Raw genomic sequence first — 27,774 nt, 5'->3', positions numbered from 1 at the left:
TTCGGGAGAGGGCAGACGCGTACCAACAGTGTAGGCATGCCAGTACACACCAACAGTAAACCCACTCACAAAAACGTCAAGGGAGCAGTGGGAGGCCATCATGCGCGACGATGACCCTGCCTGTCAGCGATGGCTGGTAGAGAGAGCCATAGCGGTATCGGAGGCCAATGGAATCCCGGTATCGGGATAGCCACCTTCTTTCTTCCCTTTTCTTCTTTTCTTTTGAATAAAAATAAACTAAATTGGTGATATTCCCTCGGACCACCGCAATAGGCATAGAGCTGGAAGGGCCTTTCTTCGAACAATATGACCGCCCCCTCACCTGAAAGGGATACCCAAATGTTTCTTTTCTTGTTTAGTGACCAGATGCCTGCTCACCGGCACCACCCCGAGTCCCCGACCATTGCACCCGAATTTAGTTTTTCTTTTTCCCACCGCTTTGCATTGTTGCCTTGACACGCTTCGAAAGTCATCTTTTCGTTTTCAGTTTTAGAAATAGCCCTCTCCAAGAATGTTGCTCTTTGTGACAAGTGCAAGTGCTGTTGTAGGTTTTTTTTTACTTGCCCTTACAGACACCTCCTGATAAGGCCTTCCCCGTGCCACCTGTTCCACTCCCGGCGTTCCTAAGAGCCCTGCTAGAGAGCACCTGGCGTGACACAAAATATCTCCTCACACGTTACCCCCCCTCATTTTCACGGAAACTTCACCGCACCTGCCTTCCACCTTACCGACTGCTCACCTAAAAAACTGAAGCCTCATTTTCTCCTCACTCTCTCACTCCTCACATTCCCGAACCAGTCCTCTTCTTCCACTACCTTTCCTCATATCATCATCATCATCCATCGCAGGTCCACACACACACATATCTATATATATATATATATATATATATATATATATATATATATATATATATAGATTTCGATGAGTTTTGCAACGGGCCAGAAGAAACGGTCAGGTAAAAGATAAGAACAACTTTGCGGTTAACTTGTTTATTATAAATTAGTCCGACAGTTTCGGAAGTGGAACTTCCTTCCTCAGGGACAATCCCACAATGAACACCGAATCCTTCGGTGTTCATTGTGGGATTGTCCCTGAGGAAGGAAGTTCCACTTCTGAAACTGTCGGACTAATTTATAATAAACAAGTTAACCGCAAAGTTGTTCTTATATATATATATATATATATATATATATATATATATATATATATATATATATATATATATATATATATATATATATATATATAAATATATATATATATATATATATATATTTATATATATTTATATATATATATATGGTTTGGAAATGAGGGGCTCGTTAGGAAATACAGAAAGAAATGCCGGCAGTCTACAACGCCAAAGAAGGCATAGGGGAAAGTTAGACTATTTTTTACCGTTAGTGACGTTACATTATTATTAATTTTTATTAATTACGTGAGAAAGAAAGAAAGAAAAACACGCGCCCAGAGTGGGGACCGAACCCACGCCTTTCGATTAGATCTCGAATGCCTTACCAATTCGGCTATCTGGGCGACTGTGTTCTGCTTCACTTTCTGGGGTATTTATATTTCCTTCAACTGTATCTGGCGCTTGAGGGTGGTAGCCAGCGCCACTCAGACTACACGGGGAGAAGGGGACCTTCTTTTTCAACCCCCGCGGCGTGGCGCGAACGTCTACAGCCTGTCATGAGCGGTCAACTGGCGGGAAACCCTCTTATGCTACCTTGGCATCAAGGCTGCCAGAACCGAGGCCCTCCCTAAGCTTTCGCGCGATAATAGGATTTGGAAATGAGGGGCTCGTTAGGAAATACAGAAAGAAATGCCGGCAGTCTACAACGCCAAAGAAGGCATAGGGGAAAGTTAGACTATTTTTTTACCGTTAGTGACGTTACATTATTATTAATTTTTATTAATTACGTGAGAAAGAAAGAAAGAAAAACACGCGCCCAGAGTGGGGACCGAACCCACGCCTTTCGATTAGATCTCGAATGCCTTACCAATTCGGCTATCTGGGCGACTGTGTTCTGCTTCACTTTCTGGGGTATTTATATTTACTACAACTGTATCTGACGCTTGAGGGTGGTAGCCAGCGCCACTCAGACTACACGGGGAGAAGGGGACCTTCTTTTTCAACCCCCGCGGCGTGGCGCGAACGTCTACAGCCTGTCATGAGCGGTCAACTGGCGGGAAACCCTCTTATGCTACCTTGGCATCAAGGCTGCCAGAACCGAGGCCCTCGCTAAGCTTTCGCGCGATAATAGGATTTGGAAATGAGGGGCTCGTTAGGAAATACAGAAAGAAATGCCGGCAGTCTACAACGCCAAAGAAGGCATAGGGGAAAGTTAGACTATTTTTTACCGTTAGTGACGTTACATTATTATTAATTTTTATTAATTACGTGAGAAAGAAAGAAAGAAAAACACGCGCCCAGAGTGGGGACCGAACCCACGCCTTTCGATTAGATCTCGAATGCCTTACCAATTCGGCTATCTGGGCGACTGTGTTCTGCTTCACTTTCTGGGGTATTTATATTTCCTTCAACTGTATCTGGCGCTTGAGGGTGGTAGCCAGCGCCACTCAGACTACACGGGGAGAAGGGGACCTTCTTTTTCAACCCCCGCGGCGTGGCGCGAACGTCTACAGCCTGTCATGAGCGGTCAACTGGCGGGAAACCCTCTTATGCTACCTTGGCATCAAGGCTGCCAGAACCGAGGCCCTCCCTAAGCTTTCGCGCGATAATAGGATTTGGAAATGAGGGGCTCGTTAGGAAATACAGAAAGAAATGCCGGCAGTCTACAACGCCAAAGAAGGCATAGGGGAAAGTTAGACTATTTTTTTACCGTTAGTGACGTTACATTATTATTAATTTTTATTAATTACGTGAGAAAGAAAGAAAGAAAAACAAGCGCCCAGAGTGGGGACCGAACCCACGCCTTTCGATTAGATCTCGAATGCCTTACCAATTCGGCTATCTGGGCGACTGTGTTCTGCTTCACTTTCTGGGGTATTTATATTTACTACAACTGTATCTGACGCTTGAGGGTGGTAGTCAGCGCCACTCAGACTACACGGGGAGAAGGGGACTTTCTTTTTCAACCCCCGCGGCGTGGCGCGAACGTCTACAGCCTGTCATGAGCGGTCAACTGGCGGGAAACCCTCTTATGCTACCTTGGCATCAAGGCTGCCAGAACCGAGGCCCTCGCTAAGCTTTCGCGCGATAATAGGATTTGGAAATGAGGGGCTCGTTAGGAAATACAGAAAGAAATGCCGGCAGTCTACAACGCCAAAGAAGGCATAGGGGAAGGTTAGACTATTTTTTTACCGTTAGTGACGTTACATTATTATTAATTTTTATTAATTACGTGAGAAAGAAAGAAAGAAAAACACGCGCCCCGAGTGGGGACCGAACCCACGCCTTTCGATTAGATCTCGAATGCCTTACCAATTCGGCTATCTGGGCGACTGTGTTCTGCTTCACTTTCTGGGGTATTTATATTTACTACAACTGTATCTGACGCTTGAGGGTGGTAGCCAGTGCCACACAGACTATACGGGGAGAAGGGGACCTTCTTTTTCAACCCCCGGGGCGCGACGCGAACGTCTACAGCCTGTCATGAGCGGTCAACTGGCGGGAAACACTCTTATGCTACCTTGGCATCAATTCTGCCAGAACCGAGGCCCTCGCTAAGCTTTCGCGCGATAATACGGTTTGGAAATGAGGGGCTCGTTAGGAAATACAGAAAGAAATGCCGGCAGTCTACAACGCCAAAGAAGGCATAGGGGAAGGTTAGACTATTTTTTTACCGTTAATGACGTTACATTATTATTAATTTTTATTAATTACGTGAGAAAGAAAGAAAGAAAAACACGCGCCCAGAGTGGGGACCGAACCCACGCCTTTCGATTAGATCTCGAATGCCTTACCAATTCGGCTATCTGGGCGACTGTGTTTTGCTTCACTTTCTGGGGTATTTATATTTACTACAACTGTATCTGACGCTTGAGGGTGGTAGCCAGCGCCACTCAGACTACACGGGGAGAAGGGGACCTTCTTTTTCAACCCCCGGGGCGTGACGCGAACGTCTACAGCCTGTCATGAGCGGTCAACTGGCGGGAAACCCTCTTATGCTACCTTGGCATCAAGGCTGCCAGAACCGAGGCCCTCGCTAAGCTTTCGCGCGATAATAGGGTTTGGAAATGAGGGGCTCGTTAGGAAATACAGAAAGAAATACCAGCAGTCTACAACGCCAAAGAAGGCATAGGGGATGGTTAGACTATTTTTTTACCGTTAGTGACGTTACATTATTATTAATTTTTATTAATTACGTGAGAAAGAAAGAAAGAAAAACACGCGCCCAGAGTGGGGACCGAACCCACGCCTTTCGATTAGATCTCGAATGCCTTACCAATTCGGCTATCTGGGCGACTGTGTTCTGCTTCACTTTCTGGGGTATTTATATTTACTACAACTGTATCTGACGCTTGAGGGTGGTAGCCAGCGCCACTCAGACTACACGGGGAGAAGGGGACCTTCTTTTTCAACCCCCGGGGCGTGACGCGAACGTCTACAGCCTGTCATGAGCGGTCAACTGGCGGGAAACCTTCTTATGCTACCTTGGCATCAAGGCTGCTAGAACCGAGGCCCTCGCTAAGCTTTCGCGCGATAATAGGGTTTGGAAATGAGGGGCTCGTTAGGAAATACAGAAAGAAATGCCGGCAGTCTACAACGCCAAAGAAGGCATAGGGGAAGGTTAGACTATTTTTTTACCGTTAGTGACGTTACATTATTATTAATTTTTATTAATTACGTGAGAAAGAAAGAAAAACACGCGCCCAGAGTGGGGACCGAACCCACGCTTTCGATTAGATCTCGAATGCCTTACCAATTCGGCTATCTGGGCGACTGTGTTCTGCTTCACTTTCTGGGGTATTTATATTTACTACAACTGTATCTGACGCTTGAGGGTGGTAGCCAGCACCACTCAGACTACACGGGGAGAAGGGGACCTTCTTTTTCAACCCCCGGGTCGTGACGCGAACGTCTACAGCCTGTCATGAGCGGTCAACTGGCGGGAAACCCTCTTATGCTACCTTGGCATCAAGGCTGCCAGAACCGAGGCCCTCGCTAAGCTTTCGTGCAATAAAAGGTTTGGAAATGAGGGGCTCGTTAGGAAATACAGAAAGAAATGCCGGCAGTCTACAACGCCAGAGAAGGCATAGGGGAAGGTTAGACTATTTTTTTTACCGTTAGTGACGTTACATTATTATTAATTTTTATTCATTACGTGAGAAAGAAAGAAAGAAAAATACGCGCCCAGAGTGGGGACCGAACCCACGCCTTTCGATTAGATCTCGAATGCCTTACCAATTCGGCTATCTGGGCGACTGTGTTCTGCTTCACTTTCCGGGGTATTTATATTTACTACAACTGTATCTGACGCTTGAGGGTGGTAGCCAGCGCCACTCTGACTACACGGGGAGAAGGGGACCTTCTTTTTCAACCCCCGGGGCGTGACCCGAACGTCTACAGCCTGTCATGAGCGGTCAACTGGCGCGAAACCTTCTTATGCTACCTTGGCATCACGGCTGCCAGAACCGAGGCCCTCGCTAAGCTTTCGCGCGATAATAGGGTTCGGAAATGAGGGGCTTGTTAGGAAATACAGAAAGAAATGCCGGCAGTCTACAACGCCAAAGAAGGCATAGGGGAAGGTTAGACTATTTTTTTACCGTTAGTGACGTTACATTATTATTAATTTTTATTAATTACGTGAGAAAGAAAGAAAGAAAAACACGCGCCCAGAGTGGGGACCGAACCCACGCCTTTCGATTAGATCTCGAATGCCTTACCAAGGTCCCCTTCTCCCCGTGTAGTCTGAGTGGCGCTGGCTACCACCCTCAAGCGTCAGATACAGTTGTAGTAAATATAAATACCACAGAAAGTGAAGCAGAATACAGTCGCCCAGATAGCCGAATTGGTAAGGCATTCGAGATCTAATCGAAAGGCGTGGGTTCGGTCCCCCCTCTGGGCGCGTGTTTTTCTTTCTTTCTTTCTCACGTCATTAATAAACATTAATAATAATGTAACGTCACTAACGGTAAAAAAATAGTCTAACCTTCCCCTATGCCTTCTTTGGCGTTGTAGACTGCCGGCATTTCTTTCTGTATTTCCTAACGAGCCCCTCATTTCCAAACCCTATTATCGCGCGAAAGCTTAGCGAGGGCCTCGGTTCTGACAGCCTTGATGCCAAGGTAGCATAAGAGGGTTTCCCGCCAGTTGACCGCTCATGACAGGCTGTAGACGTTCGCGTCACGCCCCGGGGGTTGAAAAAGAAGGTCCCCTTCTCCCCGTGTAGTCTGAGTGGCGCTGGCTACCACCCTCAAGCGTCAGATACAGCTGTAGTAAATATGAATACCCCAGAAAGTGAAGCAGAACACAGTCGCCCAGATAGCCGAATTGGTAAGGCATTCGAGATCTAATCGAAAGGCGTGGGTTCGGTCCCCACTCTGGGCGCGGGTTTTTCTTTCTTTCTTTCTCACGTAATTAATAAAAATTAATAATATTGTAACGTCACTAACGGTAAAAAAATAGTCTATCCTTCCCCTATGCCTTCTTTGGCGTTGTAGACTGCCGGCATTTCTTTCTGTATTTCCTAACGAGCCCCTCATTTCCAAACCCTATTACCGCGCGAAAGCTTAGCGAGGGCCTCGGTTCTGGCAGCATTGATGCCAAGGTAGCATAAGAGGGTTTCCCGCCAGTTGACCGCTCATGACAGGCTGTAGACGTTCGCGTCACGCCCCGGGGGTTGAAAAAGAAGGTCCCCTTCTCCCCGTGTAGTCTGAGTGGCGCTGGCTACCACCCTCAAGCGTCAGATACAGTTGTAGTAAATATAAATACCCCAGAAAGTAAAGCAGAACACAGCCGCCCAGACAGCCGAATTGGTAAGGCATTCGAGATCTAATCGACAGGCGTGGGTTCGGTCCCCACTCTGGGCGCGTGTTTTTCTTTCTTTCTTTCTCACGTCATTAATAAACATTAATAATAATGTAGCGTCACTAACGGTAAAAAAATAGTCTAACCTTCCCCTATGCCTTCTTTGGCGTTGTAGACTGCCGGCATTTCTTTCTGTATTTCCTAACGAGCCCCTCATTTCCAAACCCTATTACCGCGCGAAAGCTTAGCGAGGGCCTCGGTTCTGGCAGCATTGATGCCAAGGTAGCATAAGAGGGTTTCCCGCCAGTTGACCGCTCATGACAGGCTGTAGACGTTCGCGTCACGCCCCGGGTGTTGAAAAAGAAGGTCCCCTTCTCCCCGTGTAGTCTGAGTGGCGCTGGCTACCACCCTCATGCGTGAGATACAGTTGTAGTAAATATAAATACCCCAGAAAGTGAAGCAGAACACAGTCGCCCAGATAGCCGAATTGGTAAGGCATTCGAGATCTAATCGAAAGGCGTGGGTTCGGTCCCCACTCTGGGCGCGTGTTTTTCTTTCTTTCTTTCTCACGTAATTAATAAACATTAATAATAATGTAACGTCACTAACGGTAAAAAAATAGTCTAACCTTCCCCTATGCCTTCTTTGGCGTTGTAGACTGCCGGCATTTCTTTCTGTATTTTCTAACGAGCCCCTCATTTCCAAACCCTATTATCGCGCGAAAGCTTAGCGAGGGCCTCGGTTCTGGCAGCCTTGATGCCAAGGTACCATAAGAGGGTTTCCCGCCAGTTGACCGCTCATGACAGGCTGTAGACGTTCGCGTCACGCCCCGGGGGTTGAAAAAGAAGGTCCCCTTCTCCCCGTGTAGTCTGAGTGGCGCTGGCTACCACCCTCAAGCGTCAGATACAGTTGTAGTAAATATAAATACCCCAGAAAGTGAAGCAGAACACAGTCGCCCAGATAGCCGAATTGGTAAGGCATTCGAGATCTAATCGAAAGGCGTGGGTTCGGTCCCCACTCTGGGCGCGGGTTTTTCTTTCTTTCTTTCTCACGTAATTAATAAAAATTAATAATAATGTAACGTCACTAACGGTAAAAAAATAGTCTAACCTTCCCCTATGCCTTCTTTGGCGTTGTAGACTGCCGGCATTTCTTTCTGTATTTCCTAACGAGAGCCTCATTTCCAAACCCTATTATCGCGCGAAAGCTTAGCGAGGGCCTCGGTTCTGGCAGCCTTGATGCCAAGGCAGCATAAGAGGGTTTCCCGCCAGTTGACCGCTCATGACAGGCTGTAGACGTTCGCGTCACGCCCCGGGGGTTGAAAAAGAAGGTCCCCGTCTCCCCGTGTAGTCTGAGTGGCGCTGGCTACCACCCTCAAGCGTCAGATACAGTTGTAGTAAATATAAATACCCCAGAAAGTGAAGCAGAACACAGCCGCCCAGATAGCCGAATTGGTAAGACATTCGAGATCTAATCGAAAGGCGTGGGTTCGTCCCCACTCTGGGCGCGTGTTTTTCTTTCTTTCTTTCTCACGTCATTAATAAACATTAATAATAATGTAACGTCACTAACGGTAAAAAAATAGTCTAACCTTCCCCTATGCTTCTTTGGCGTTGTCGGCTGCCGGCATTTCTTGCTGTATTTCCTAACGAGCCCCTCATTTCCAAACCCTATTATCGCGCGAAAACTTAGCGAGGGCCTCGGTTCTGGCAGCCTTGATGCCAAGGCAGCATAAGAGGGTTTCCCGCCAGTTGACCGCTCATGACAGGCTGTAGACGTTCGCGTCACGCCCCGGGGGTTGAAAAAGAAGGTCCCCTTCTCCCCGTGTAGTCTGAGTGGCGCTGGCTACCACCCTCAAGCGTCAGATACAGTTGTAGTAAATATAAATACTCCAGAAAGTGAAGCAGAACACAGTCGCCCAGATAGCCGAATTGGTAAGGCATTCGAGATCTAATCGAAAGGCGTGGGTTCGGTCCCCACTCTGGGCGCGTGTTTTTCTTTCTTTCTTTCTCACGTAATTAATAAAAATTAATAATAATGTAACGTCACTAACGGTAAAAAAATAGTCTAACCTTCCCCTATGCCTTCTTTGGCGTTGTAGACTGCCGGCATTTCTTTCTGTATTTCCTAACGAGCCCCTCATTTCCAAACCCTATTATCGCGCGAAAGCTTAGCGAGGGCCTCGGTTCTGGCAGCCTTGATGCCAAGGTAGCATAAGAGGGTTTCCCGCCAGTTGACCGCTCATGACAGGCTGTAGACGTTCGCGTCACGCCCCGGGGGTTGAAAAAGAAGGTCCCCTTCTCCCCGTGTAGTCTGAGTGGCGCTGGCTACCACCCTCAAGCGTCAGATACAGTTGTAGTAAATATAAATACCCCAGAAAGTGATGCAGAACACAGTCGCCCAGATAGCCGAATTGGTAAGGCATTCGAGATCTAATCGAAAGGCGTGGGTTCGGTCCCCACTCCGGGCGCGTGTTTTTCTTTCTTTCTTTCTCACGTAATAAATAAAAATTAATAATAATGTAACGTCACTAACGGTAAAAAAATAGTCTAACTTTACCCTATGCCTTCTTTGGCGTTGTAGACTGCCGGCATTTCTTTCTATATATATATATATATATATATATATATATATATATATAGGAAATGAGGGGCTCGTTGAAATAAGAATTGGCAGTCAAGACAACCTCGGAAAGCAAAGGGGAGGATGTAGTACGTCAAGATAAAGAATTTGGAAAATAAGAAAGTGGAGAAAAAATGCCCGCCAGGTGGGATCCGAGCCCACGACCTCCAGAATACCTGTGTGGTGCGATAACCACTACGTTTCCGGCGGGGCTACTTTAGCCTCCACTTTCTGGGGTATTTATGTTCACGTGTTTTTGTTTCCTGCGCTTTGAGGTGGTAGCCAGCGCCACTCGGACTACTCGGGGTGAAGGGGACCTTCTTTTTAACCCCCGGGCCGTGACTCGAGCGTCTACGACATGTCGAGAGTGGTCGACCAGCGTTGAACCCTCTTAAGCTAACCTTGGCACCAAGACTGCCAGAACAGAGGCCCTCGCTATGCATGTAGCGAATCAGAATTGGAAATGAGGGGCTCGTTGAAATAAGACAGAAATAGGAATTGGCAGTCAAATCAACCTCGGAAAGCAAAGGGGAGGATGTAGTACGTCAAGATAAAGAATTTGGAAAATAAGAAAGTGGAGAAAAAATGCCAGCCAGGTGGGATCCGAACCCACGACCTCCAGAATACCGGTCTGGTGCGATAACCACTACGCTACCGGCGGGGCTACTTTAGTCTCCACTTTCTGGGGTATTTATGTTCACGTGTTTTTGTTTCCTGCGCTTGGGGGTGGTAGCCAGCGCCACTCGGACTACTCAGAGTGAAGGGTATATATATATATATATATATATATATATATATATATATATATATATATTTATATATATATTTATATATATATATATATATATATATATACATAGCTATACAAAAGATATACAGTTAAATACAGTAAAACACCCCCATCATACGACTTTCTCGGGATTGTGAACAAACGTCGTCACATGTGAGCGTTTCAAAATGCGAACAATTACGCCCATAATAAGTTTTGCGTTGAGGTTTTGCAAGAAATTTCCATGTAAGCTACAAACTAATGCTCTGCGGGGCTGGTAAACGCAAATCAGTACAAAAAGGAAATGAAAAAACTAAAAGTTGCAGGTGACACCTACGTTTAGAACTTAAGATGTATGACGCAATAGAGTTACTTCGGTTTGGACGGAGAGTTTTGTTTGGAGTTCGTGCTTTTACCATTTATGTTTTCCAAGAACTACCGCTTAGCGACAGTTGCTAGAGTATCAGCAACAATTTTTTAATCCCTGCTGTACAGAGAATGCAGTGGCCATGTACGCTTTTGTGGCTTAAGATTTGGGCGGAAAACTTGGCGGCTACGGTGTGTTTGTGAGTTCGAGAAGGAGACAGTTAGGGCTTCAAAGTGTTTATTCCCTAGCGTCGTGGCCTGGTTGAACGTCTTGGATTTTTTCTACCACTAACAACCTTTAGTAAAAAACATTTAATGGAAGTTTGGTGAAAGGGGTAAAGAGAAGGTTGACCGCAGGGGCGGAAGCCAAGCTCCAGGGCCGCAGAATCCGCACAAGCTGATTTGGAGAAGAAATGCTGGGCAGGACAGCCTCGTATGTGTTCATGTAGGTGTCACATGGAATGTTACTGTTGTTCCCCCCTGAGCAGGGTTTCGGAACGGAACAAAAACCGGAAGCGAGCAACTAAAAAAATGATATTTTCGGCCTGAACGAATACCAAAACGGAATGTTATTTATTATTTTGTTATGGAGCGGAACCCAAAAAATTTCATTTTAGTTTGCGGTTCCAATGGAAGTCTAAATATTCGAAATCTTTTTCAAGTCCTACGAAGAGGAGTAGGAGATGGTCATTGGTTCGCTGGCATAAAATCGCCTTTTCTCTCGCTGGCGGTTTCTTCCGGAGGCGTGTTGCCTGCATGCTTCCATACTGTCTCCATGTGTCTCGACAGTCAGTGCTAATCTCCCCGCATTATCGCCGCGTGCACCTGAGTACGATGCAGACGTCGCCGCCACATGTATTTGTTTATGTACCCATTAACATACCTACGTTTGCGCTATGGAAATGTCGCAGGGGGTGCTGCAAATGAATATACTCGAGTTTCTGAAGAACAACATAATAATAAAGGAGGAAAACAAAACAATGTTTGGCGTGATCAAAGCAGCATACACAATAAGCAGCGAAAACAAGATTACTATGGCACATTCAGAGAAAATACCTACAAGTCATGTTGCTCTTGAGCGCAAGTGCTGCTAGTGCGAGACGGACAACATTTCATCAAGGGCTAAATGAATATTGCAAGGCAGGACATTCTTATATTTATTACTTTTTAGAATAAGACGCAATGAAAGCGTATGTGGGCCACAAATATTCGGCAATTTTCTTGCGTTTATCCCTTAGTCTGGACTTGTACTGAAGGGTTGAAAGTACCGGTGTTGATACGTTGCTTCCTGCTGTCATATAATCTGCTTGGAGGATAATACAGAGAAAACGTGCAGCGGAATCTTAGAGTTTCCCTTGAGACATAGCGTTTTAAACTTTAAACAATAATATGACCACTGTACGAGTTTATAACAAAGTGCACAGCAGGGTTTTGAATGGCCCTGAATTTATTCGGGACCAAAAACAAGGGAGCATACTCAGGAATTAAGCGTCCGTGGGAGCACGCTGGTTTTTTTGGAGGCTGGGAGTGTTGCCTACTAACAGCTGTTTACTTCAGACTTCCGGCATGTAGTTTCTGGGGACCAGGGTGGAAAATTGGAGCGTGCTTTTCAGCTGCTCCACAAAAAGGAATATGAAAAGGACTGCTCAGGTATTCTCCAATATTTTTTGTGTGTGTGCAAGTGAACTATTTTATGGACATTTAAAAAACTATTATCCATCATTCAATGTCTTAACATATTTTACGATTGTAAATATTCTTGAACATAATATCACAAATCGCAATTTTTTTGCGCGCGAAGACGAACCGTTATGAACCATTACGAACTATTATATTTTCGTTCCGCAGCTGAACCTAAACGAAACTTTTATCCATGGAGCGAAACAGAAACCGGAATGAAAAAAAAATTTCCTTCCGGCATCTTCCCTTCAGCATATCTTTCAATATAAGTAGACGTTCTCAATATTCTCTGGAGGGAGGTGTGGTGGTCATTGTCGAAAGGGAGCACAGTATGTAAGTTTGGGTGGATCTTCGTCGGCTGCGTCATTCCCTTCTAGGCCCTTTAGCCCTGGTGTTGATGCGATGTGAACTTTATTCATTGTTGATTTCAGAATCCTCCTTAAGCGTTTAGGTACTATGCCTGCGGCCAAAACAGTAATGGCCTTTTGAGCGTGTGTAACGAAGAAACTATTTGGTAGTTCCGCTTGGCGGATCGCCAAGAATATTTCTCCGTTTCCGTTCTTGTGTGTAGGAGGGTAATGAATTCAAAGCCAGGGCCACGGTAGTCCATTGCGAAAATTGTTGCCTTCGTCCTTTCGAAGGTCCCAGCGTCGGCGTAGACTGTGTTCTTATAGTTTTGTAGCTTTTTTTGACGGAATTTAACCCTAGCTCCTCGTTTAGGTTTGAGTCTATTTCTTTTGGGCAGTGTGAAGGCTGTTATGGAGACCCGCTTGATCGGTGACGTATGCATCATGGCGTCCAGGCGTTTTCCCTCTGGGGGTGCGGGATATATTTCATTGTGCGGTCGGTCCCGATTTTTTTCCAGAGGCTCCGTTTGTGCTGCGAAACTTGGCCTCTCTGATATATTCGAGGTTATTATGAACTACAATTTCGAACCTGTAGCGTGATGATAAAAATTGAGATGCAGGGCTGCCCTATAGGCCGTGTCAATAACACTGCTTATTTGGCTGTCTTGATGCGGGTATTTTTCTGTTGCGGCCCGCTTACCGATGTCCGGGTCATGGTCAGTGCCTCAATAAGTTTCCTCGTTTTCTCTTTTATCCCTGCTGTTTTTCTTTATCGGTGTTTTACAATGCGGCTGAAATGCTCAAATGTTTCCTGTATTTTGGCAATGGTGTGGTCTGCTGTGCCGCTTCTCTGTAGGCCGACGCCGACGAGTCTAACGTGACTGTTTTCTCATATGACATCGTGACCATTTTAGGTTTTTTTTTATTTGGCCGCGTGACATCATTCTTCGTTTGCCGGACTAGGCTGTGCTGCCGCTGATTCTCTGATTAGTTACGGTTATGACTGGTTGTTTTAAAGGCCCTATTTTAGCATGCACTAAAATATCTTTTGCATTCGTATTTCTCCGGTAGGTAACCCTTGGGGCTTCCGGAAACGTCTTTTTAAGTCGGACGTTACTGGCTAAAATGGGGTACTATTTCCGCAGGATTTTATTTACGTTTGGGAGGGCGTTTAAGCATTTAGTTATTCGGGCAGGCGGCCAGGCGCTTTCGTTCTGACACTATTAGTTGAGCACCACGTCCTTTTAGAGATTTAATGCACGTTGGTAGGGCTGATCGAGCGAGCTTCTTGGGTGGTTCCTGTTCATAAGAGTGGACTTGAGTTCATCTAGATGCCTTACGTAGTCACTGCCATCACTGCACACTCTTCCACGAACTGGGCCATGAATTGCAGGTTCTAAGAACTGGCCGAGTTGTTGAGTTACTGAGAACGACCAGCATTTGTTTATTTTCTCTTACCCTCCCTCCCCATTCCTTTCGCCCATCGTGACCAGTGATCATCCTTTTCTATTAAAGGTCGTCTTTCTCTCTCTTCAAAGTCCCGTGGCTTGTCCTACAAAGATCCCTTGTTTGCAATGCCTCTGGTAATGGCTTTTATATTCTGGATAGTGGTGCCTGTCCGTTGGGGCTCGAAAAAGTGGGGTTTTAAGTTTAAGTGTCTAGAATGACGGTAGTATCCACGAAGTTCACTTCTTTTTTAGAATGCAGGCGTGAGAATTTAATAGTTGGATGCGAAAAATTGCGGCGAGACATAAACGTTTCTAGAGTCGTGCGTGCGTGTTCCCCAATTATGGAGATGTCGTCTATCTAACGGAGGTAAACCGGAGGTTTATGGGGAAAAGGGTTTTCCAGGTTAACTTGCCCCATGAAAATATTTGCATAAGTCGGCGCGAAATGAGGTTGGTGGTTACAAAAACTTGCAAGAAGTAAGATCAGTTAAATTAAAAATAGTGTATATTTAAACTATAAGTCTCAACAAAAGTATGTACACTTCTGGAGCATGTTGGTGCGCGTTTTCTTATAGCGCTTTTCAAATAGCTTCGATTCCTTCGACCAGCGGGATGTTTGCTAAAAGGCAGCAACGTGAAGAGTAACTACGATGTTGTCACTGGGTAGGCGCCTGCATTTATTTGTCTGTTCTTTTATGAGGAGTAAGGGGGGGGGGGTGTCCTGAACGAACGAAGGAAGAAGAGCTGGAATGTCGGATAGGTAATTATTCGGAAACAGAGATAAGGTTTCGGTTTCGGCCTTGTTATTCGAACCTATGGGTCTGCCAGGAAGGCCGGCAGTAAACAATTACTCTACAGGGACTACGGGAACCTTTGGGAGAAGGTAGAAACGTCCTTCCTACTTATTAGCCGGTTGCATGATAGTTCAAGCCACTGATAGTTATTAATTTTTTAAACCAGACATCAGTGACGGTATGAGGGATTATTAGGCTGTATCCTGGCTCGTATCGTTATCTGAGGGCTTGTAGTGGCAAGGGTTGTTAAGCTACCTATAAGCTTCATCTTTGTATTTTCCCATTTGTAAGACAACTGCGCTACCACTTTTTTCGGCTGGTTTTATGACTATGTTGGCTATTCAGGTTAACTTCTTCCCACGGAGTTACATTCTTGCGCTTGTTTGATTGCTTCGTTGTTGTCAATATTTTTTTTGACTGATTGTAAGTACAGATCTAATTCTGGAGATTATCTACATCAGCAGTTCAAGAGCTAGGTGCGTGGAGAGCCGGCTCGTTAATATTAATTTCCTCCTGCTTTTCCGGAAAAACGTTTCTTAGTCTCATTCTCCGAGAAAAGTCTGTGAGATCGTTGAGTAACTCATATTCAATGCCGCCGTTATTTGGGGACAGTACGTTAGACCTCGTTCTAGAATACCGCGTTCGTCTGCGGTTAACGTTTTGGAAATGTCTATAACGTTGCCAGTACAGGTAACGGGCAGCTAGATTGTACAAATTGATTATTAGCTGGGGGAGGGTATTCTACTACAGTAATTTCTGTCCCAAGAGGGGACGTTGCATGACCTAATACTCCATAGTATGGATTATCAAGAAGCTGATATTCTCAGTGCAAGCTATATCTCGCGAAAGGAGATCGTCACGTTATAACTTAACAGTTTGCTTATTGCACAGTTTATTTCCCTTACGATTTATAAAAATATTAGGATCTAGTTTCTACTGCTAAGTTAGCGGAATATTTTCAATCTGTTTATTGAAGATGCTCGGTTGGCTGGTACAACAGCCTCTAAGAGTTTCCAAGAGGGAAAGCAAGGCATGGTTCACAGCAAGCGAAGCTTGGCTCTGAAGCTTTACTGGATCATGCCTTATCAAACGTATCACCCGCACCAGAATCTGGGGTTGTATGCGCAGACATCACTAACCATTATCCCGTATTCCCTATATTTAACGTTGCAGTAGCAACCCCCCCCCCCTCTACTTTTCCTTTTCGGTATTCAAGAGAGAAAACTTTGTTGAAATAATTTCCACAACTGACTGGTCTTGCATCGACATCTTACAGGATGGAGAAAAAGCTATAGAAGTATTTCGTAATATAATAAACGAAGCAGTATGCTTTGACGAAAAATTCATAGCGCATAAAAAACAAGGACAGAGAAGAGGAGAGACAACACGGAGCGCACTTTCAACTCAAAAGTTGAAAGTGCGCTCCGTGTTGTCTCTCCTCTTCTCTGTCCTTGTTTTTTATGCGCTATGAATTTTTCGTCAAAGCATCACCAACTAGCCCAGAAATCCGTACTCGTGAAGCAGTATGCGCTCGCGCTTCAACAGGAAAATGCAAAAAAAGCACAAATACTCCCACAACCCGTGGGTTACGAAAGGGCTACTACTGAGCATGCGCAAGAACGAAAATGTACACCGGAAGACCAAAAAGAAACCTTTTAACTTACCACTAGCACAGCGATATAAGAGGCACTCCAGGATTTTAAATTCACTGCTGACGGCTACAAAAAAAAAACGCTATTACGAAGATGAATATCATAAAAACAAGAATGAACCTAAAAACAATGAAAATTCTTCAATAATTTTCTGAACAGGTGCTGAAGTAGTGTACCTGTGTCGGAAATAAACTGCAATGGCGTCATTCATACTTCTGGCAATGTTTCTCACGCATTTTGCGAATATTTTTTTCCCTCCCAAAGTTACAGTATTCTTCACCCCATTGTAATGTGCATCGCCCTTGTCATTCATTCTACCTTTTTCCCGTAACACATGAAGAACTTCCCGCAATAGTTTTGGAATTAAGAGATACCAGTGCCGGACTAGATAATATTCGTGCCAGCCATTTACAACTTGTAGCTAATCCCAGTTCAAATACGCTCAGCAAAATAGTCAATCTTATTTTCAAAAGTGGCATTTTTCGGCAAATTTTAAAGAAGGCAAAAATTATTCATGTTTTTAAGAAGGGTAATAAATTACTAATTTCTAACTACAGACCTTTTTCTATTCTCTCAAGTGTCAGCAAGATTATTGAGCGGTTGTTCGTAAATCGATTAAATAACTACCTCAATAAATTTAACCTCCTGAAGCCCCATCAATTTACATTTCGTGCTGGACGCTTGACTAGCCTTGCGCTTCTATCTCTACGAGATTATTTTAGAAAATCAATAGACTCTGGCTTAGACTCTGGTGTGTTTCTTGATTTTACTAAGGATTTTGACACTATTAACCATAATATTTTGTTTTATAAACTTGGCTGATAGGGCATAACGGGTCCTGCACTTACGTTTTTGCAAAACTACCTAATTAATAGAGAGGGCATGGTTTATATTGGTGACAATTTTTCTGGTACAAAAATATTCAATCAAGGCAGTCCCCAAGGTTCTATTCTGGGTCCTTTACTGTTCATAATTTATATAAATGACATAGTGGATCATCTTCAATCACCTCATTGTGTTCTTTATGCTGACCACACCACATTATCATGCGCTCACAAATCCCTCCCGCACCTCATTTCTTCAATGAATGATGTGTTAAGGAAAGCTATAGATTGGTGCCTCATTAATAATTCCATTATTAACCCCTCGAAAACTATATGTATGCTATTTAGACCTGAACAGAAGCACGTCCCATTTTTACCGGAAGTATCGCTTGGCACAGACTCAATTCCTGTCTCTGATCATGTTATTTTCCTTGGCGTTCATCTCGATACCCATCTCAAATTTCGTACTAATTTCAACCACCTAAAACGAAAGACTGCATATGGTATTAGAGCAAGATGGAGAGGTCCTTCCATGTTGAGCACTTCTGTCCATCTATTTTGCTTTCATTCACAGCCATTTGACGTTTGGTATTGTTGCTTGGGGTAACACGTATAATTCTCACATTTCATATGTTCAACATATTCAAAACCACGCCATCCGCATTATCGCTAAGAGTACATTTTATTTTGACGCTTTCGTACTTCTTCGTTAGAATAATCTACTGTCGGTTCAAAAACTCTTCCAATATAACTTAGCTATATTGTTATTTAAACTGCTAACCAATAAACTTCCTTCCCACTTTATTGATTTAAAATATCTGACTAATTTTAGCCCTGCTAGGTTCAGTGCTGACTCTAATTATTTACTTCCTTTAGTTTCCACTAACTACGGTGAAATGAATTCGTATTTTTCAGGTATTGCTAACTGGAATAGCCTGCCGGATGAAATTAAATCTCTGTCATCGTTATCATCATTTAAAGGGCATCTTAAGAAGTTTGTTCAAGAGTGCTGAATGGCACATAATATTCATTGTGAAATTTTTTAGTATTAGTCGCTGAACTTTTGCCTATTGTTTTTCTCGCGAAATGTATGTTGGTAGTGCTGTACTGGGTTTTTCTCCTTTATGTTACATTTCACTTTAACTCGTTCCTTTCTATTCTGCTTGGTTGTGTGTTTTCATACTGAGTGAATGTAATTTTGCTTGCTTTTGTTTCTTGCGGCATGAGGTGTTTAGAAATTTCCCTTAGATGCGCGGTTTAGTGTTTTCCATGTAGTAAAAATTCCTTAGTGTTCTTTTGTGTATTACTAAGTTTGACATGTATAACATTGCATTGCCTGTTATTATATTTGTCTTTCTTCCCCTCGTCTAGTCCGCCCTAAATATACTACTTATTTTGTATACGCTATATTGTCAATGTTCACCATAAATTATATTACTACTTTGGAATACATATAGCTATATATGGAACTGTGTTATATGATTTTAGCTGCTTTCACTGTGCTTTATTGTTCTATGTAATAATTACCGAGGGTCCCGGTGCAGTCTCGACTATGGGACCCTCGTCTATATAATTCTGTTTTTTACTTTCATCTTCTTGTAAGATTGAATAAACTTCATCTTCTCCTAAATACTTTGCCACCTCGCAGCTAGTTCAGGGGGGAGCATACCAAGGGAACAACTAACTTTAAGACGGAGGCCTTTGGGGATATTTTTTCTTTGGATGTAGAAGGAGTAAGTTTTGAGAGGTGATCTCTCGTTGGTTTGTTTGCCGGCGAGTTTTAGAGCTTTGAGGAAAGAGCGTGACTTAAGGGGGTGGAGCATCCGGTCTACTCAGTGGTAGTCATTTGCGTTTTCTTCGAGCAGACCTCCCCGGGTGACACTTTTGTGCTTGGAGTCTGTTGTTTAGGGGGACTGCTGGCGGTCTGGTCCACATCGTTGCCTGTTTGGGCGCTTGTTTGCGTTCTAGTGTGTCTTGGTGTCTGTGTGAACACTGAGCGTGATGCCTTTGATTTGTCTGGTTGTTGTTCGCCTGCCTGCTGTAGAGCTGGTGTTGTGGCCACGTCCACGGTGTGTGTGCTCGCGCCACATGTGCTGCTCTTAGTTGGACGTGACATTTAGCTAATGTTCAAGACGTTGGGTTGGTCCTGTTGTTATGCCCTGGCCGTGGACGAGAGGCTGATGCATGTAGTGGGGAGCGTCACGGTAAATGAGTTCCTCAGCCCGTACTTATTTTTTTCGGGAATTAGTCGGGCGCCTCGAAAGTTAGGTTGCAGTCCGTCCTTGGGCAGGTGTCTTAGGGGGCTGAGGATATTTTTTGCGCGGTAGACGATGTGAACGCTTCTTTTTTTTTTCTTCCAGGTACTGGAGAAACTCGTCAAGCTTTACTGTCCTTTGTGAGTGAGCTGTAAATCTGTGCGTATGTGGTACGTCTGGCTTGTGTTTGTTTTCGACCCTGGGAAGTACTATTGCTAAGGTTATCTTTGCGTTGAGCCGGTGGGTCTGAACGTGGTGAACAGTAGTTTTCATAGCCTGTAAAGTGCTTTCACCGCTATTGTATTTTAGGTAGTTAGTGCATAAGGGAAGAATGAAGTGAGCGCTGTTGCGTGGGACTGCGTCTATGAGTTTCCTGGTGTCATGAGTTGTGGCGCCGCTTCTAAAGTTGACGTATCACCCCCGTCACACTCCCAAACTAATCCTGGGCCGACACTCCAATTCCATATATTTCATTCCCTTTCTTTCCTGGGTAACTACCCCTACATTAGGCGTGCCAGCCAGGCGAGTGTTTGCCCTGAAGTGAAGAAGTCAAGTCTCTTTGCCGAAACCTTGGAACAATCGTGGTCGCTACCTTACAGTGTTGTACGAAACGGCGTTTAAGGAACGAAGGAACGCCACCGTTCCATTAAAGTTCGGTGGACCTGTAACAGTAGGTCGTTAGGTTTATGAAGGAACGGCAGGAATGGCGTTCCTTCTGCAGACGTTACATTCCTAGGATTTGGCTCTTTTTGATTCCAAGGCTCGAGTACGAAAATCCACAAGTCGCTACTGTGTTTTTCTTCCTACTAGCTGGCCAGTTTGCCCGCGCCCTTCAGCGGAACGTGCTTCCTCGAAAGTCAAAGGCAGAAGAATAACCACGCAGCGGGCCGGAGCTTGTGCTTGCCTTCATGGCGGTGGAGCTTACGCGGCGTTCGACGGGTGAATAGCGCAGCCGCGAGAATGCTTTTCACCTTTCATCGTTTCATCGATGCGCGTCTAGCTGACAGAATCGTTCCCTGCCGGGGAAAGGTTGTCTTAGTCTGAGCGGCGCTGCAGGTTCCTTGTGAAACCACCGTATCCGTCAGGGATAATTACCACATTAGTGCGCGCGAGGCGCGGGTGCATTGCCATGCTATGCTATGAGGTTTTGAGGGGGGAGGAGGGGGTAGATGGGTGAAAAGGGCCCGAAACTGTCTGGCGTGGGGTGCCGACAGGGGAGTTGCGCTCGCTGCGAGGTCATTCGAAGTGTCACTGGCTATGAATAGGGCTAGGCACGCCGCAGTGTCTCGGGATGCTGTTCTGCTCGAAGTTACAAAGTACGAATGCAGTTCGACATGACGCGGTCTGTGGGTCGACGGGAATGGTCGACGGGAGTGCGAAAACCTTTTGTATTGCACGCGTCGTGTTGACAAAGGACTGGAATTTAGTCATTGTTGGGCATAATTGCGTCGCGTGCTGTGTGGACAATACCTCAGAGAAGCCGCCGGAACGTGGACGGCCAGCTTTCAGAGTTAGTTTAGTTGGTCGGTTTCAACCTGTGCTTTGATTTTTTATAATATAAATGTTTTTTTACGCACGTGATTATTCTCCGCGTTATTTCCTGTGCTTTTTCGTGATGCGTATTTCTAACCATTTCTAATTCTATTTCTATTTTTTGGTTGTTTGGTTTTTCTACAACCCTGATTGTGACTTTCAATTTTCTTCTTTTTCTTGACTTGAACTTGTATTGTGAGCCTTGTAGCCATTACTGGCTCTGTTGTGTTTTGTTAGCCGCAAATTTGTATTGTATGATCCGCACAGCTTCACTTTTGTAACCGCCTTACTCAATTCCTTGCACAGGGCCTGTAAGGCATTTTAAATAACCTACAATATTGTAAAAACCATTCATTTAACGTCTATGAAGTGTTCCTTTCGACGCAGTTTCCTATGCAAGGAATTTAATTATGTTCCTGCATGTAACTTTTTATTTGCACATCTTAAGCGCCGTAACCTTACTGCGCATTTGTAAGACCGAAGTGCAAAGTGCCATATGTGTTGCACGCATAATAGACAGGCACCAATATCGCAGTTACACATGTCTGGAGTTTGTCCGGTGCTCCCTGACATGGGGCGACCTGCTGCACCCACCTAGGAGCGTTTCTTTGGATTCGTCTTATCTCCAGATATTCTGCTGCCGGCGATGTTCCTATTTCTATAATATGCGTACTTTGGTGTGAGTTTTAAATTTCGGACTTTATTTCGCCTCGGGATTACTCGACATCATCCTTTTATTTAAAATAAAATAAAATGTAATAAAATAATGTAATAAATGTAATGTAATAATGTAATAAATGTAATAAAATAAATTGTAACTGGAACGCGTTCCTTTCGGAAAAGGAACTTGTAACGGGAACTTGTTTCAAAATTGGGAAGGAACGAAGAACGAGCTTTCGTTCCTCTTTTAGAGGAAAGTGTAAAACACTGCTACATTGTTCTACGTTTTCTATAAATACGCACCCATACATATGTATATATATGTATATGTGTATGTGTATGTATATGTATATGTATATGTATATGTATATGTATATGTATATGTATATGTACATGTATATGTATATGTATATGTATATGTATATGTATATATCTCAGCGACCTTGGCTCCTCTGTCCGTCTGGGCTTGTTGCGTCGTCAGGTCAGAGCAGCCCAGCGCCGCCTCCCATAGCTCCGGAGTGGTGATTGGGGGTAAGGGGTCGTCGGGACAGGCCCACATGTGGTGATGTACGGTGGCTATCGCGCCGCATGATGTGCAGTTGGGAGGTGAGAAAAGGGAAGGGTGAATACGGTGAAGGAGAGCTCTGTTAGGTAAAGATTCTGTTTGTAGGAGTCGCCAGAGCCGCTCTTTCATGTAGCTGCGGGAAGGGTGGGCCGGGGTATCGGAGGCAAGAGAGGCGGAAACGAAGAAGCCTGCAGTAGGGAATTCGGCTGTGGGCCCCACGATCAACGACGACGAAGCTGCGTGTGGGGCGTGCAGGCTGGGCGAACGCTTTGTAACGGCTGTCTTGTAAATAATGTAAATAGACCATCTCGTCCTGTAAATAGATCGCCTGAACATCAACCATAGTTCGTGTATACCGTTCTACCGCCACGTAAAATTTTGGTGGAGCTGCTGGGAATCCATCCTCATTGTGGCATCAGCCTTGCCCGGTCTCACATTCTGAAGCCATCGCTACAAGCCTCTTCGATCACGCCGGCCCGCGCGAGTCCTGGTGAGCCACGGACATGACAATCCTCAGCCCCGTTTCCCAAGCCAGTGACCCGCCATGACCTGTCGAGATCTAACGAGACGACGATGTCAATCCCCTGCTGAGTTCTCCTGCGTGACTCCAAGGGCTTTGTCCGCTGCTTCTTTTGCATTGGTCTGCATCGCTGTTCTGCGGCCGCTGCTCACCAAACTCTCCATCATCATCCGTGGTGGTCAGAACTTTGCCATTCTTTTCTTCTCTTATCGCCATCCTCTCCGCACCCGAACAATCCCGGTCGACTTCGACGCGGGGGTTAAGAATGTTACATGGCGGTAGAACAGATGACGCGAACCATTGTTGACCACCAGGCAATCTGTTTACAGGACGAGATCGTCTATTTACATTGTTTACAAGACAGCCGTTACAGAGCGCTCGCCCCGGCTGCACGTCCAACCGCAGCTTCGCCGTCGTTGATTGTCGGGCCCAAGCCACATGCCGTACTTCGGATTTCATCTTCTCGTTACAATATACATACATACATACATACATACATACCTATATAGGTACATACACACATACATGCATGCATGCATGCGTATATACATACATACATACATACATACATACATACATACATACATACATACATACATACATACATACATACATACATACATACATACATACATACATACACACATGCATACGTGCGCGGAATATATTTCCATGCTGAGCACGAGGTCGCGGGTTCGATTCCCGGCCATGGTGGCCGCATTTCTGATGGAGGTGAAAAGCAAAAACGCCCGTGTGTACGAGATTTCGGCGCACGTTAAAGATCCCCAGGTGGTCAAAATTAATCCGGAGCCCCGGCGCGCGCCTCATCGCCTGCGTTGCGTCGGCGCGTTAAACCCTACAATCAATCAAATCAATATATTTCCAGTCACTTTCTCAAGAACTAAGGCGCCAGAAAATAATGCTTTCATAAGCTTCTTCTGCAAGCATATTGCCGAGAGCCATGTATTGGGTTTGTTTATGTATGTTTTGTTTCACCGCCCGCCCGCGCCCGGCTGTGTTATCTGTGGGTAAAGCAAAGCGCGTTTTCCATTCTTTCTTTTAGATGCCGCACGGGTTTTCGCATTTGATAGGGGGAGTGTTTTACCCTGTCGTTACTCGACTAGAATAATCTCTGATCTCCAATGTACTCGATGCAATTCGACGGTTCGAGAAACAACCGCAATGAAATATAAATGCTCGCATAGCAGTCGGCTTTGACTTTAATTCGCCGACACTCGCCGGCGCACGTCACTTTGTTGACAGCGGCTTAACCGCCTTCTATTCTTTGAGTTCTTAGGAGAGCACAATTTCACTCCAATAAACTTGATTCATTGATTATGGGCTTTAACGCTCCGACGCAACTCAGGCGAGGAGGCGCGCCGTAGTGGAGGGCTCCTGATTAAATTTTGACAACCTGGGTATTTTTAACGGGCACCGAAATATCGAACACACGGGCACTTTTGCTTTTCGCCTCCATTGGCAAAACGGCCGCCGCGGCCACGCTCCAATAAAAATTGTTCCTTCAAGAAAGCTGCGCCAGCTTTGGCGCCGTGACATCTGGTAGATGCTGTGTACATGCACCCTAAAAAACCCTCTTCGTGTCGTCAGCCTATCCCAACTCGTAGCCGCCGACAGCAAGGCCTCCAGCGGGATTTTGTACTACACTGGATAAATTGAATGCGAAAACGTCGCGACCAATGCCATGAACAACGCATCCACGATCACCAATGCTGCCAGCACTCATATAATTCTGCAGCAACCCAGGGAGCCACAATCGTTTCAGGTTCACTTACGGAAGATCCTGAAGAATGGCTGGGACATCTCGAGAGGGTTCAGATATTACCCGATAGAATGGCGGTGAAACACTGTTTTCTACCCTGAAGACTCTGCACGAATTTTGTTGGAGAACCAGGAACGTACGTGGATGACATGGAAGATATTCAAGACGGGAGCACAAAAAAAATCAAACATCCCCCTCGCGAGGGGCACGAACAAATGCAGAGCATTTCCGCCGGGCGCGCGCCTGCAAGTCGTATGGATTACGTATTGGTTGTTTTGGTTGTAATTGTTGTCTTCCAGCGTAGACATTGTCGATGAAGTCGATGGTGAAACGTGAAACGTGCCGTGAACCCCCCGCCGCGACTATGACGCAACGTGGCGCGGCTATGACGCAACACAATCCAACACCATCCACTTTAATCCAATCCAATCCAAATCCAAACCAATCCAATCCAATCCAAGCCAAGCCAAGCCAAGCCAATCCAATCGAATCCAATCCAATGCCCCTCGCGAGAGAGTGCTATAGCGCCGAAATCGCGCCACCACACGAACGCGTGATGTTGACGTCACGATGACGCCACAGATGTTTGCGACCGGAGCGCGCGCGAACGACATATGTGGTGTAAGCGCGAACCGACCGCGGCGAGAGAGCGCGATGCGAGCGCCCCCACCTGTTCTTGCGCGCGAACCGACTGTTGCTCAGCGCGAACCCAACGCGGCGAGAGAGGGTGTTGCGAGTGGAGAGAAGGCGAGGAGGACGCGGGGGAGAGGGCGCACCTGTGGCCGACGGCTGAATGAGTCAAGGATATAACCTTCCATTCTGTGTCGGCTTTGTGGCGCAGTGGGTAGAGCACCATGTACCTTGCGTGTCGCCCGCAGAGTCGTGGGATCGAAACCTGGCGCCGGTAAGTATTATTTTTTTGTATAGTGTAGGGGGAGCGATGCGGACTACGGACGTCAACGCGGGTGACATCGTGAGTTACTGAAATGCTCTGCATTTAAAACGTTTACGACTCTGGCACGCAAGGAACTGGCCGAGCATTTGCGGCAGCCACGCTCGCAGCGTCCTAGAAAATGTGCTCGTGTTCGTTGAGAAGTTGAAGTGACGTTTTGGCCGTGCGGACCCAGAAATGACCGAAGAAAAGAAACTAGCGTTTCTGATGCGAGGGGTTATGCAAGAGCTATTCGCATGCCTTGTCCGCCACACCTAGGACGGTGACCGAATGCACGTCTGAGGCTGCCGTGGTGGAGAAGATGCTTGAAATACGAACGAGACAGCCCGACCGCCCAATCAATGCGCTTGTTTCGGAGGCGATCGGTGCCGGGGCTATTAGCTCTGATAGACTACACGAAACAATCCACGCAGTCATCAGGAAGGAGCTGCGGGAACGTTTCCCAACTACGCCGCAACCCCATGTAGCCTCCCTGAGCGAAGTGATCCGGAAAGACGTTCAACACGCTTTGGGAACTTCTACGTCGTACAAAGCACACCGCGAACCACAAGCTCTGACCTACTGGGACCAGAAGCTATGACCTATTTGCTTATTTTCCTGAGCGTAGGATATTTTTTTTTTAATTCTGAGGCATTAATTCTTATTAGTAGAAGTTAATCTCAGCAAGCAAGAAACAGCCATCGCTGACGTTCAATGTCACAAAAGAGGCTCATCGCATGCCTACCGGTTGCGGTGCAGGGGCCACAGTAGGTGGTCGTCAGACATCGAGGCATGCCGTGTATTAGCCCGCACCCCTACACTTTTTTCATCGCTAAAGTTATTCATGCGCCTTTTTGCTTCGCTACCCACACCCAAGAGCTCTCAATCTTGAAATATACAATTAAAGGAAAGATGTCGGTGCTCACCGGTCGATGCTCATGGCGGCCATAGTAAAGGCGGATGAGGACACGGTCAGGTTGGCCACAAAGTTGCTGAAGACACAGTACGGTTCCCCGAAGGCCCAGTGGCTCTCCAGCATGTAGACCAGGTTGAAAATGGCGTTGAACGTGGCCGTCATGGTGTCGGCCAGGGACAGGTTGAACAGAAAGTAGTTCGTCACCGTCCGCATAGCGCGGTGCCCGAGCACGGTCCACACAACGGCCGCGTTCCCCAGCACCGCAGTCGCCACCATGAATCCGAAGAGGCACGAGTACACCAGCTGCGCCCACCAGGCGAGTACCCACTGGCGCTGGCTCCCAACGTCGATCACCGGCACCAATGGCGGCGAGGCCGATGAGGCGTTGTTCAATGACTCCAAAAGAGCGCGCAAGACTTGTGACGCGTTGTCCGTACGCACCAGTGAACCATTCAAGAGCCGGTCAAGAAGACTGGCACCATTTTCCGCTGGTGAGGACATTGCCGAGCGCTAGCTCTGCCTTCAATACGGCTCCTCGAAGAATACCCCGCCTCAGATTTATTGGCTTTTCACTGAATCGCCCACGATATGCATTTGCTTGTTTATATCCAAAATTTAAAGACGTTGTTTATTCATCTATTATACAGGGATAAATACTGACTTGATTGGGTTCGCTAATGCGCTTCGTCCTGAAAAGCGTGAACGAAGCGTAACCTGCAACAACATTCAAAGGGCAATGGACCGAAAATGTAATGTAGAAAGCCGATCAGAACTGGATTCTACATTCAATTCTGCACTTCCCGAAGTTTTGTTTAACCTTTTTTGAAAGCACATTGCCGTCACTGTCGTCAGAGAACTTTGGTTCAAAGCATCAGCTGCGTGGTTTGGTGGTGGTGTGCGAGCTGCGAGACACACGACGAAAACAGAAACTGAGGCTCAGTGTTTGCTGATAAAATTAAATTAATCCGTAGTAAGCGAGTAGCAACTATACGAAAATTAATGGCCGACGCGGACTTCGCCAACGTAGTCAACCCGAACTGATAATAGTGGTAAAAACAATGTGTCGTCGTTGACAAGGGGCGGCAACAAAACTTGCTTAAAATTCGATTTTCCACCCTGATGCACCTAACAAGAAAAAAATGAATTCCGGCTTTTTGGATACCTACGGAATGTCC

General features: G+C 45.8%; 1 protein-coding gene across 1 annotated transcript in view; it reads right to left on the bottom strand.

Moving 5' to 3' along the window:
• Positions 1 to 27,100, bottom strand: part of LOC144174007 (tachykinin-like peptides receptor 86C) — a 965,900-nt gene extending 938,800 nt beyond the window's left edge. Inside the window, exon 1 of the mRNA XM_077702439.1 lies at positions 26,610 to 27,100. Within this exon, the coding sequence (XP_077558565.1) occupies positions 26,610 to 27,100 (491 nt within the window). The remainder of the gene's footprint in view (positions 1 to 26,609) is intronic.
• Positions 27,101 to 27,774: the final 674 nt, after the last annotated feature.

The sequence above is a fragment of the Haemaphysalis longicornis genome, unplaced genomic scaffold, assembly GCF_048455015.1.
Source record: "Haemaphysalis longicornis isolate Haplotype H1 unplaced genomic scaffold, Haemaphysalis longicornis Haplotype H1 scaffold_1, whole genome shotgun sequence".
Lineage (NCBI taxonomy): Eukaryota > Metazoa > Arthropoda > Arachnida > Ixodida > Ixodidae > Haemaphysalis > Haemaphysalis longicornis.
This window is presented reverse-complemented; position numbering and strand designations above follow the sequence as displayed.